At 32.1% G+C, this 13,375-nt stretch overlaps 1 protein-coding gene and 1 long non-coding RNA gene across 2 annotated transcripts; one reads left to right on the top strand and one right to left on the bottom strand.

Moving 5' to 3' along the window:
- Window positions 1-299: 299 nt before the first annotated feature.
- LOC115959131 lies at window positions 300-4,210 on the bottom strand. Its single transcript, XR_004084769.1, has 2 exons — window positions 3,700-4,210; window positions 300-531 (listed from the first exon to the last, which is right to left on the bottom strand). It is a non-coding gene; the product is annotated as an uncharacterized LOC115959131 (long non-coding RNA).
- Window positions 4,211-10,857: 6,647 nt separating this feature from the next.
- LOC115959410 lies at window positions 10,858-13,136 on the top strand. The gene is made up of 2 exons (XM_031077778.1): window positions 10,858-10,963; window positions 12,545-13,136. Exons 1-2 carry the CDS (start codon window positions 10,949-10,951, stop codon window positions 12,842-12,844), a joined length of 315 nt encoding a protein of 104 aa, XP_030933638.1. The 5' UTR covers window positions 10,858-10,948; the 3' UTR covers window positions 12,845-13,136.
- Window positions 13,137-13,375: the final 239 nt, after the last annotated feature.

Below are 13,375 nucleotides of genomic sequence, written 5' to 3'. Positions count from 1 at the left end.
GATGGGGGTATTAACTATTAAGTGTTTTTAGGTATGGCTCTAAAACACAAGCATACATACTCTATATTTTTTGTGATTGGATTTTGAGAAAATGTAAGAAAAGAAAATAGTTTGAACTCATGAAGTATGGATTATTTGCCATTTAGGAAAATAATCTCTCTAAGGTAAATGAGTAATTATATAATATCCAACTACATTGTATGCCGTGTAAACATGTTTATAGTTTTCATCGTTTTTTGCGTAGGCTTTTTTTTTGGATAGGTTTTTGCGTAGGCTTTGAGTCTTTCACTATTGCACTATTTTCTGATAAAGTTGTTTCATAAAATTCAAATATTTTACAACACAATTCAAAAGAGTAAATGACATAATCCAAATAACTTGCTCAGAGAACATTCAACACGACAATGTTTTGGGGGAAATAAAGAGTAAAACAAGCTAGTAAAGACAACAGATAATTTGGATCATTCGCAACCCTAGAATTGCAATTGTGACTCTGACAACATGAATGTGTAGTAGATTCCTTCAAAATACCTGAAAGAATGAAGAAGACATCAAATTTAGACCCTATTAGTTTGGCAGAATTAAGCATTAATAAATGTTAATGATAAAAGACAAAGAGGATATAGAAAAAATGATATAATAATTTACGCTTATATTATATAAAAAATATATGTGAATTAATTAGGAATATAACGACCAAGTTAATTGTATCATTTACCCCAACATGTCAAATGGAAACCCCCAACTCGACCTTGCCTTAGGGTTAACTTTGATGGTGCTGTTTTCAAAGAAGAGAATATGGCAGGACTGGGAGTAGTGATGTGCGATGAGAAGGGTCAAGTTATAGCTTCAATGGCTGATAAGGTATCACTTCTAAACTTTGTGGCTATTGTGGAAGCTCTAGCTGCAGTTAAGGCTGTTACTTTTGCTCAAGATATTGGTCTCTCTTCCGTCATTGTGGAAGGAGACTTGGAGATCATTCACAATTCTTTGAAGAGTGATCATGAATCTTTTGTTGTTTATGGTCATCTGATTGAAGGATAAACGGTGTTCCTCCACATCTTAGTACTGTAATCATAGCTGATTTGGCTATTCTTTAGCAATAAAGAGACAACCTTCTTCTTAAAAATAAAATAATATTATCGTAGTACTTAGCAAAAAATAAAAATATTGTTGTAGTAAATTATGCATAATTTCCTTAAACCACTTTTTTTTTTTTTTAATCTTGCTAAAGGCTTAAACCATGGGCCCTTTTGGTTTCAAAAAGATTCTGAGCAATAGAGATGGGTTTAAGGAGAAGACAGCCAAAAAGGAAAGTATTAGGCAAGCCTACAAAATGGTCAAAAAAAAGTAATTGATGGCCCAACTAAGGCTGTGTTTGTTTTGGCTTCAAATCACTTTCGGAAATGCTTTTCCATAAATGCGGGTGTTTGGTTGCGCATGGAAAATAAATTTTCCGGAAAATATTTTCAGTTGACCGTGTGTTTTAATGGCTTTGATCTGGAAATTGGTTTCAGTCAAAATTTTCACTTCAAACCATTTCCAAACTCACTCATGCGCAAAGAGAGAGAGAGAGAGAGAGAGAGAGAGAGAGCCCAGATCACGCCTTCGACTTCGCCGGCAATTTCAGAATGTTATCAAACACATGAAAATATTTTCTAGAACAATTTTCATAATGCAACCAAATACTTGAAAATATTTTCCTTTCCCGAAAATAGCATTTCCGGAAAATATTTTACATGAACCAAACACAGCCTAAGATTAATATAATTGGAGTACTATACGAGTCACCAAACCTAAATGGCCCGTGAACAGTATCTAAAGGCTAAAGGTATTGGGACTTTTAGGGCTCGTTTAGTACATGTATTTAAACAACAGTTTTCAGTTTTTTTGAAAATACGTGTAGGTGAAAAAATGTGTAAAAATGCGTGTAATGTTGTTTAAAAACTGAAAACATGTGTTTAAAATTATGTAGCAAACAGCCCCTTACTGTTTTGCAAGCTCTAAGGACCTCCTACAACTATATATATATATACACACACACGCAATACTAAGCTAAATTATATATTTAGGCTTGATTCTTCTTCTCTTAACAAACCTAAGTTTGTCAAAAGTTACTTGATTAACTTATTTTTCTATTATTTAAATTAAATTTCATGATTAATTTTTTAATCTTTTCACAAATATATGATAATAATTAATAACTAAGTTATAGTTAAGATTATATTATTTAAGTTAACTAATTAGATTAACCAATTTTGTATGGCTAGAAATTATATGTAACTCTTACTATGAAATGGATTTTTTATTTTATTAAAAAAATAAAAAATTATACCTTCATATATTATAAATTTATTTCCAAACTTAGATAATCTAATCTCAAGTCTATAAACATATATTTTTTACATGTATATATAAAAATATACAATCTACATTATAATCAAATCGAGCTCCATACTCTATCAAAAAAATCGAGCTCCATACTTATGAGCTCGCTCATTACTACATTTAAAAAAAAAAAAAAAAAATTGATTTGTTTAATAATTTAACTTAAACCTGAATTTACAATTGACTCTCGTTTTATGAATAAATGAATATAACAAAAACACCAATTGTTGACGAGAGAATATCCATGAGATCTTATATCATAAGATGATTTTCACGGGGCGCAGCAAAGTCGGGAAGTGCCCATCACCCGCGACTAATTAACATATCAGACATTTGTGAGTGGAAATATAGCTACTACATCACAATCATTTTCTTCTATGATTGTGATGGTAAGTAGCTTGGTTAATACATTTTTAATTGGTGAATTTGGTTAGCATGGACTATAGAAAAAGATGTCATCGTAAGAGGTAGAATTTACAGACCAAGCTCAGTGGTGGGCTCTAAGAAAATTTTTTTCTAAGAAGTTCAGTAATGGCGGAGCTAGGAATTTGTTATTTATAATGCGGGGTGAGTAAAAAATAAAATGATTAATCTTTCTCTTTTTTTATATATGCAACTTCGATATTATACACAATAATCTATAAGAGTATTCTAAATACAATTTAGTACAATACAACTAAATTGTCCAATAGTCCAAAAAAGTTATTAATAGTTTAAAAATTGGTAAGGCAAACAACTATTGAATGCATAAACAAATATAATTAAATAACTAATCATACTTTTTTGTCAAATTAAAAACAACTTATTATATTTATATGTAATATCAATTAGAAAAAAATATATGATAAAGGTAGATAAAAAAAAATAGTGTCAGTTGTTAGTCTAGATAAAAATCAATTACCATTTGCCACATATTATTGTTACAATATTGTAAAAATAACATTAAAATGATCATATTCAAACTTATTTCAGTTGGGTTTAAACAAAAATTAGGATTGAGTGTTCAAATTTTTTATTTTATAGGGTTAAAATAAAAAAATTTTAAATTATATATATTAAAAAAAAATTTAGGCCAGGTCGCCTTAATTTAACGGGGCCCATGCTGGAAGCATGTATGGTGGATCAAGCTATTCTAGCAGCATGGACGATACAAAAAGATAGTATATATAGTTTATTTGGTTTTTTTTTTTTGTTAAAAGTCTGCTTAAATTTTATCGAATAAGATTTTAAAAACGATACATAAACAAAATAAGTTAAACAGCTAAAGGAAAAAGCCAACAAATGGTAATAGATATGTGAGAGAGAGAAGACCTTAGCAATTGGCAGGAGGGGTGATATTGCACTTGGCAGGAAGTCCCATGGCAAGATTAGGATCAATCCCAAGAGCAGGCAAAACCATTGAGTTCTTATATGAACAAAGGCATGGCAAGTCAGCCCCAGAGATAGCCTTGCAACACTCAGGTGTTGGATCAACTGGGTTGGGCTGAGTCACTGCTGGCTTGCAGGCTGCAAATCCATTATCATCCATCTTACACAAGGTCACTGCACTCGACCTTTCAACCAACAAAACCACCAATATTAACATCACTAACTTCTTTCCCATCTCCATGCTTACTATTATATTCCTAGCTACAACAAACTTAATTAGTCACTTCACTACGTACTCACAATATTCATGGTGATACAAATGATCTTATATAGAGAATGGAGTGTATGATTATGAACCACATGTTTGGTGCCCGTGAATGAGAATTGGCTGCATTAGAGGGCCACTGACTCACGGGTGCTTCTTTGTCTGTCAGTTTATACTGAAAAATGAAGACATGCCTTGGCCATTGGTTGTGTAGGAATAATTTTAGATAATGGACACTTTTTGTCGAGATGGTACTCACTACTTTTCTTCAACCACTCATAATTTCACAAATGAGCAGATTGTAAAATTGTGAGAATAGGTGTGTCTGCAATCCTATCGTTTTTGTACTCTACGTGTTTGTGTAGCCTGAAGTAACATGCAGAAGTGAAGTGGCCTTTTATTGGATTTCAATTTTGAAGGAATAATTTGGTTTGTCGTTTTTGTGTTGGTTCAATAATGTAATGAGTATGGTTATTTTTTAATGCTTAATTGGAAAAGTTGGACGTTCACGAGATTGGTTCTTATCTTCTGTTGAACAGCACGAAGAAGTATAGTCACTATATTCAATTCATTCTCAATCCGCCAGAGACAAAGTATGTAGTATGTGTTTTCTTTGTTATTACTCTTTTCTTTTTAATAGTAATTTTTGCATATAGCTTTTACCATAGTTGTTGCCTCTTAAATAAATAAATAAATAGCATGCAGTATTAGTTTTAGGAATTGTGTTAAATATTAGCATTGATACACCATGTTGAATATGCTAGTATAGATGCGGAAGCGAAAGCATAAAGTATAAAACACAATAACACATGAGGATTACGTGGTTTAGCCTAACGGCCTACATCCACGGAGGAAACCCTAAAGGGTTACATTAATAATATATTAGAGTGTAGTACAAATCCTGTGTTACAATGAATCATAACATGTGTATATATAGTAGACTAAACCCTAGACTAATAGACTTCTAGTACAAGTAGGAGACTTGGCTTGCACACAAAGTAGAATTAGGCTTGGGCCTATACTAATGGGCTAATATATCTCTAACACCCCCTCTCAAACTCAAGATGGAAACTTGATGAAATCTTGAGATTTGATAAGGTTGAGAAGATCCCTTGAATGAAGTTTGGCTCTGTGACGGTAGTTTGAGGAAGGCAATGGTCTTGCAGTGTTGATGCGACTTCTAACGGTGGCTTGACTATACCGGAGAGTTTTGACGGCAGTAGTAGGAAGCCAAAGAAGATGAACGCAGCGAAGAAAAACACCGAGGAAGACAAAGATTGCTCTTAAATATACCGTAAGGACAGAAAACCATGGCCACAGGAAGGTGGCTCTGATACCATGTTAAATATTAGCATTGATACACCATGTTGAATATGCTAGTATAGATGCGGAAGCGAAAGCATAAAGTATAAAACACAATAACACATGAGGATTACGTGGTTTAGCCTAACGGCCTACATCCACGGAGGAAACCCTAAAGGGTTACATTAATAATATATTAGAGTGTAGTACAAATCCTGTGTTACAATGAATCATAACATGTGTATATATAGTAGACTAAACCCTAGACTAATAGACTTCTAGTACAAGTAGGAGACTTGGCTTGCACACAAAGTAGAATTAGGCTTGGGCCTATACTAATGGGCTAATATATCTCTAACAGTTTTGGGTTAAAAAACTTAAATTATACAAAATCTAATAAAAAAAAACAACTTCATATATTAACGAAAAAAAAAGAAAAAAAAAAGAAAAAAAAAAAGAAAGAAAGAAAGAAAGGCAAACACATAAAACTTAAAGTCTTACAATTTCCTTTTACGAATTTTCTTATTTTGAAATCGTTACATAATTTAACTTTTTATTAAATTTAATTCATATATTGTGTTTATATAATTTTCCATAATGTTCGATAGGTTGGACATGCATATCAGCCTAGAAAAGCTAGGTTTGAATCTTGGTGCTGACTAATTTTAGCATTTTTTTCAAAAACAATATATAGGTTGACAACATTAGGTGTGAGAGTTTTTCTTGAATGACTGTTTGATCAATTTTCTTTTATATTTTGTGCCTTAAAGTGTTTTTCTAATGGAAAGAGAGAGAGATGGATTATGAAACTCTAATAGAGGTCACCTCAGATGGATTTTTCATTCGACAACAAGAGACTTTATTAATTAAACCGATTGAAACCCACTAAGTACTCCTTATTTTTATAAACAAAATATATCAAAATGTTTAGAGATTGAATATAGTCATATTTACTGCGGGCTCTAGATTCCCATGAACAGTACTATATCATGAACAAACTCTATTATAATGGGACCCCATCCCTTGAAACAGACATATAGAGCATTGTCACCAAAGGACAAAAATTGTCCCCCAAGCATTATCCTTTCAATCAGTTTAGACTTTAGAGTTATCAAATCTTCAAATCAAGGAAGAGTTCAAAATTTCGTTTTCATGAGTAATCAATTTATTTTTTGCATACATGCTCGACAAGATGCTTGAATATATTTTGGATACATGCTCGACAAGATGCTTAAACGGTCTCACCATTATGAACTTCAAGATCCATCATCCAAAAAATACCCAAAACAAATTTGAAGGACATTTCAGACACATACCCAACGGCCAAATCCCAGTTACTTGACACGTATGTTGGATCAAAACCAATCAATACAAAATAAATTATCGACAACAACAAAAGCAAGAAACCTTCTTTGGGTTCTTGGTAAAACCGATGAAACTGAAATGTAATAAACAAAATTTTATGCAACATGTCGTTTTTTTGCTTCTAGACAAAATGAAACACTAACTTCAATGGAGCAGAGGGCAATTCCTCTTCAATGGAGCAGAGGACAAAATGAAACACTAACTTCAATGGAGTTTGTCATTACAAAAGAACTTGTTTCTCATATCCTAAAAAGTAACAACCAAATCTATTTTAATCTTCAGGAAACACAAAGGAGCAGAGGGCAATTCCTTTTCCTGCCCCTCATTCTTGTGATGGCAAAATTGTGTGCTGCCTATGTATTGCTAAAAATGACTATAACCAGCCTCCAACTTTCACTGGGAAGTGGATTTGGAAGCTTGACACACTGCCTAAAATCCAAACTTTTATTTGGAAGTGTATCTTGCAAAGTATCCCCACGAAGGAAATTATTAAGGAGAAGTTTAACCGAGGATGTCCATTGCCAAATCTGTAACAATGGCAGGGAAAACGTCCTCCATGTTCTTAGAGATTGCTCATATGCTAGGGCCAGGGGCCTTTTGGGAAAGAACTCCAATTTGTTCTAAGATGCATGATTTTTTTTAGCCTCGACTTGTGTCGATGGTTGGAAAAGAATTCTAGCTCATCTTTTCGGAAGGATGCCACTCTTCTCTGGAATCTGCAAGTGATTAATGTCAGATGGAATAAACCTGGTGTTGGGTGGTAGTGGTACAAGCTCGTAGTTAGTAAAATACAGTATATATGTGTGTATATATATATATATATATATAGTATAGTAAATATATACAAGCGTGTTTGATTTGGCAATTTTTTTAAAAAAGTACGTTTTAAAAATTCGGCATAAAAATACAAAAACGAAGAAAGAATATACATGTATAAGACATGTATGATATGTTTATTTTTGAAAATTTCGTGATTAAAAATACGGATTCATTTGCAAATAAATCCGTTAAATATGTTCATATTAAAATTAAATCATGAACAAGTAAAAATATATTTATTCAATAATATAATATAATAAACTTTTTTTACTTTTTTTTTAAACCTTTTTTTTGCCTTTCAATTTTTACTATTCCAACCAGTCCAAGGTTCCCAGTACTAAAACTACAAGCATATACATTGTATATTAAACAAAATATTTAATAGAGAAAATCAAATACATTAATTATTTTATGCCAAAAATACATTAAATTGGGAGAAAGAACTTGCTAGTGTATTGTGTAGAGACGTCCGGTGTGAGGCACAAATGTGATAATTTCTAGTTTCCAAGGAATAAAGAGTAGGGGTAACACTGCCGAAGCTTGTAGCAGGTTCACTTTTGAGTATTTGTAATTATTGGGACTCTTTCTTAACATTTATCTTTTCTGTTTTTTAGCAAATAAACGTTAGACGTTATCAATATAACACGAATTGTACTTTTCATTTGAAAATAGCACGTATATGTCCATACTGTTGAAAGGAAAACATCAGACTGGAGGTTTTTTTTTTTTTTTTTTTTTTAAAATTCAATAGACATACATGTATTGTACACGTAACATACAAGAATTCTAATATCATTAAAGAACGGGGCCCGAGTCCTAAGAGTTACAAAATGTAGTGTCTACAATAACACCAAACAAACACAAATTATATGATAAAAACTTAGGGTTTGTGTTTTATTTAGGAAGAGGGGAATAAAACTAAATAACAAATTATATAATTTATTTTTTTAATTTTAAAAATATATTAAATATAGGTGTGTCGGGTCAGGTTAGGCGGATTGTAAATCTCATGACCTGAACCCAACTCAACCCACTGTAAAAATTATAAAAAATAAAAATAAAAATTTCTTGACCAAACACAACCCACAAAAATCGACCTAACCTGGTGGGTTGGGTTGGGTCGGGTCGGGTTAATTTTGGCGGGTTGGCAAGTTCGTTGCACACCCCTATTTCTAGACTTCCAATGTATATGCGGAACTCTGGGCTCTTAGGGATGGGCTAAAGTTATGTGTTATCCTTAACATTTTGGCCATGGAGATTGAAATTGATGTTAAAGCTGTGTTTGACTGGATTTCTAATGAGTAAAATTGTAATTTACATAATGCATCTCTTATTATAGATTGCAGGAATCTTATCGGCCAAATTTCTCAAGTGAAGATGAATCATTGCTACCATAAAGCTAATAAATGCACATATTCCTTGGCTAGGAAATAATCAACAGTTCACCATGACTTTGTTATTTTTGAGCCCACCTGTGGACATTGCACGCTTTTATTTTGAATTTTGGTTTGTACTATGAGAGAAGAACATCTGTTGGTGCTGGTTAGTTTATGAATGTCATATTTTTACAAACAAAAAAAAAACAAAAATCTATTTTAATCCTTATTTTGATATATATATATATATATATATATATATATCCCTACAATCCGGAGCATAAAACTTGCCATCTCATTGCAAACACAAACTTCTCCTAAATCATAGCAAAGTATCAACCTTTAATTAATAGTCCCTTTTAGAGCCAACTACGATCGAGGCAAAAGAGAAACCTTGGCCATATCTTTGCACAACATGCTTGCCCAGCTCATCCGATCGTATATAGGAACTTACATTAAAAAGCAGCAAAAGTTGCAATCCCATTGGGAAAAGTTAGAATTCAATTGGGAAATGCATCTTACAACAAGAGGGAACAAATCACTTTAGCATTATTTTTAGTTTTTGCTGAATAATTCACTTTAGCATTAGAACTTTAGTAAATGGTTCGCATGCATCAAAAACTCCACCACCGATCCTCTTTGAACATTTTCAATGCATCAGGACCCACTAAATATTCTTCCATATTTGCTAGTCTAGCAAATGTGTCCAATATATTATTGACACGTGGGATAAGCATTGGTTCCTGAAGTGATTAAAGTGATCAATGATGGAGGGTATAGCTAAGATTACCGTTGCTTTTCCACCCCCTCTTTATTCATCCTGTTCTTTTACTTGACGTATTTTCAAGAAAGTAATTATCGTATCTTTGTTTTGTTAATTAAGCAACATTATGTGCATTATCAGTTTACTTCTTTTCTCCTTAAATTTAGCGTGGCATGCAGGAAGGGCATGATGAAGCACACTATATATGCTACTTAAATAATTGATATAGCTTGACAACAATTCCTTTTCATATGGTTTTCTTGGAAGTTCTACTTTTTTTTTTTTTTTTAATTTATTTTATTTTATTTAGAATACTAAGTATTTTTAACACACAGGGGAGAAGGAGAGAAGATTTTTTAAAAAAACTTACAGTGATGTATATCCAAAAAGACCTAACTCTTGGACACATAACACATGCTTTAAATCTCTTTAACTCACACTCATTTTCCAATGTAGGATTAAATTAAAAAGGTTTAAAGTCCGTGTTGTGTATTCAAGAGTTAGACTCTTTTGGATATACACCACTATAAATTTTACTTAATTTGAAACGTATTACAAATTTAGGAAGCATTGAATTTGATTCACATTTAATTTTTATATTGTTAAGAGCCTTGTAAACTTAGAACAAAGTGGCATTCCTAGATTCTTCCAGTAATCAAGGTTTAAATCAACCTTTTCCACCTGTTGCAGTTAAAAACAAATTAATTTTTATTTCACCATTCTATTCTCATCCTAATACTCGTTTAAATGGATTTGTGTGGTTTACGTACCTTGATTTTAAATGTCACGTATTTTACATATGGATTGTACGTTGAAGGAATTTGGAGGGAATACTTTTTCTAATTTATCACTCTATATGCATCATTTGTATTACTTTATGTCTATAATATGAACTCCACATTCCCTCCTCCACTATCTACTTATAAAAACTTAAAATAAAAGTTTGCAATACAAACATAAATGAACTATTCAAGGGAATTGGTAAAAAGTGATTACTCAATTGTAGTAAATGTTTCGAATCATACATTTACTAAAGCAAGGTTTAAGTAATGGAAAAGAGATTCCTAACAATGTTTAGTCCAAAAATATTGGGGGAGAGAGAAGGTGTGTGTTTGAAGAAAGCATGAGAGAAAGAGCATGGAATGAACACTGGGCATTTCCGTTTGACTCTGTGAATCAACCTTTTAGCTGCACTATATATAGGCCGTATCACTCTTCACATTTCATTTCATTCAGCAACATCCAACTTGCCTCTCATCTCATTGTCCCTTGCTTTGTTATATTTCTTGCTCAATTCTCTCCATGGCTTCCGTTCAGGTGCTCTCTCTCTCTTTCTAGCACTCAATTTATGAGTCTCTCTTAACTAGAATTTCGTTAATAATTAATTAAAGGTTTTTTTCTTAGGAAACCAATTGTAAAGTTGGACTAATAAACTTCTTTCATTTTTGTAATTGATAAGCATATTTTTGTGTAAGAAGACTAGCATAAGATTTACCTAACATACTTGTTTATGTATTAGTTTAGCAAAGGCTATTAAGAAAGGATATATCTGGATTTACGTTGAACAAACATAATTTGTATTGTAAGTCTCGGCAATTTCATCAAAGAAGATCTTGGAACCATCTATTCTACCGTGCATGCAACAAGAAAGTAACGATTAGAAGCGATAGCAAGAATACAAGATCAATACACCATCTAGTCTACAGACTCTACACAAAGAATTTGGCGCTAATTTTTTTTTTTCTTTTTGATAATTTTTTTGACCTTAATAATCATTATATATATATATATATATTAATTAGTATTGTAATTTAACATCTCTCTCTCTCTCTCTCTCTTAATTCCGTCTACGTTCCCTGAAAGAGATTAATTGATAAAGCTTTAAATGTTGTTTTCTGGATTCTGGTCGTAATTTATCCTGAATTGGCACCTAATTTTGCTGTTATAAACCCATCAATATAATCCTTGAAAGTAATTTTAGTTTCAAAAAGTCTAGTAAGCTTTTTTTTTTTTCCATAATTGTTGAAATAACAAATTATTAATGGTAAACAATAATGAATCTCTGTACATAAATCAATAATAATTTATTAACTCAATAGTTATGAAAAGGGGGAAAAAAAAAAAAACTCATAATTATGAATATGTTACGAAAAATATTGCGTTTAAACTTTAAAGCATTACTCTTTGGGTTTATACATTTTATAAGTGAATACTTATAGGATCCATGTTGTGCTTGGATGAATTAGACACTTTCTTTTGTGAACCCAATTGAAAAAGATACATCTACTTTAATTTAAATGTAGAACATATAAAAAGAAGGGCTATTTCATATGCTATTTCAAAAAGCCACTCAACTTGTATTTCATATGCTATTTCAAAAAGCCACTCAACTTGTATAAGACATCGATCCGAAGTAGAGCCCTTAATTACTTAGCCAAAAAGGTTTTTTTTTTTTTTTTTAATAAAAAGGGAAACCATTATTTAAATCATTGCATACCATGTTGCATAATCAGGGTGTAACTCTTACAACATATTCAATTCTCTAAAATATCATGTGATTTGATCCCTATTCTAAATTATGACCTTCATTTTAAAGCACTTTTTGGATTCTTACAAGTGTGAAATATATTATGCATCAATATCTTCTCAAAAAATCTTCAGGAGGAATGTTCTCAATGATATATACTTCATTGCAAAACATGAAAATCATCATTTAGCTATATCAGTGTAGAAAAATGTAACTAATGTCTAATTAATACATATTCATTGAGCAAAAACTTTGAATGATACACAGACGTGATCCAAAGTTTTCAGACATATATCTCCTTAACATATATGAACTTTGCATTGACCATTATTATTCTTCCTAACAGATTGTATGACCTGGTGATATTGCAGGCTGATGATGCAAAAGTCTCAGAGGTGACAAACCAAACAGAAGAAACAAAAAAGGAGTGTTGCGGTGGTTGTGACAAAAAGTTGCCCACCACAGAGGCAGTTAGTACACCAACTGAATCCGAGAAAGTTGAACCTAAAGAAGCAGTTTTGACCGATGACGAAGATTATAAACTAGCTGAAGAAGAACATGAAGAGGATAATAAAGCAGCAATGTTTCCAACTGATGATGAAGATTTAAAATTTACAGATGACATTGAACATGAAGGTCACGTCGAAGAAGATGATGAGATTGACGATTAAAAAAACAAAATACCAAAAAGATGTTTGATTGATGTGTAGGGTGTGTGTCTGTGTGTGTGTGATGGTAGTCTTGAAGTTTTAGGTGCGTGCAAGTGGAAATAAAGGTTCGTTAGAATCTCTGTATTTGCTACATGGTGTTGCATGCTTAAGCATTTATATCGTACTACTGGTTAAGTTAATTACTTGGTCTTCTAAAAAAAGTGGTTTGTATTCAATGTTGTGAAGGTCCTGAGAGACAAATCTGTGTATTTTTTTCTTCTGCAATGTGTGGAAAGGTGTGCTTTTAAGGGTATTTTTGTGGCAAATGTCGACTTTCTTGCATAATTGAGTCAATTTACATTATACTAAATTGTTAACTGCTTTGTAGTTTTTGCAAATTTTTTTTTTATTATGCATCGTTCCTAGATCTTGTAAAAGCCGTGTGTACATTGTGGCCTGTTGGGCTTCTTTTTATATTGCTTGAAGACCCCAATCCATCTCATCTCTTATCTTGAGTTTTGTCTACCGATTATGATAAGCCGGTTCCCCTCA

Source organism: Quercus lobata, chromosome 9 (genome assembly GCF_001633185.2).
Source record: "Quercus lobata isolate SW786 chromosome 9, ValleyOak3.0 Primary Assembly, whole genome shotgun sequence".
Taxonomy (NCBI): Eukaryota; Viridiplantae; Streptophyta; class Magnoliopsida; order Fagales; family Fagaceae; genus Quercus; species Quercus lobata.
This window is presented reverse-complemented; position numbering and strand designations above follow the sequence as displayed.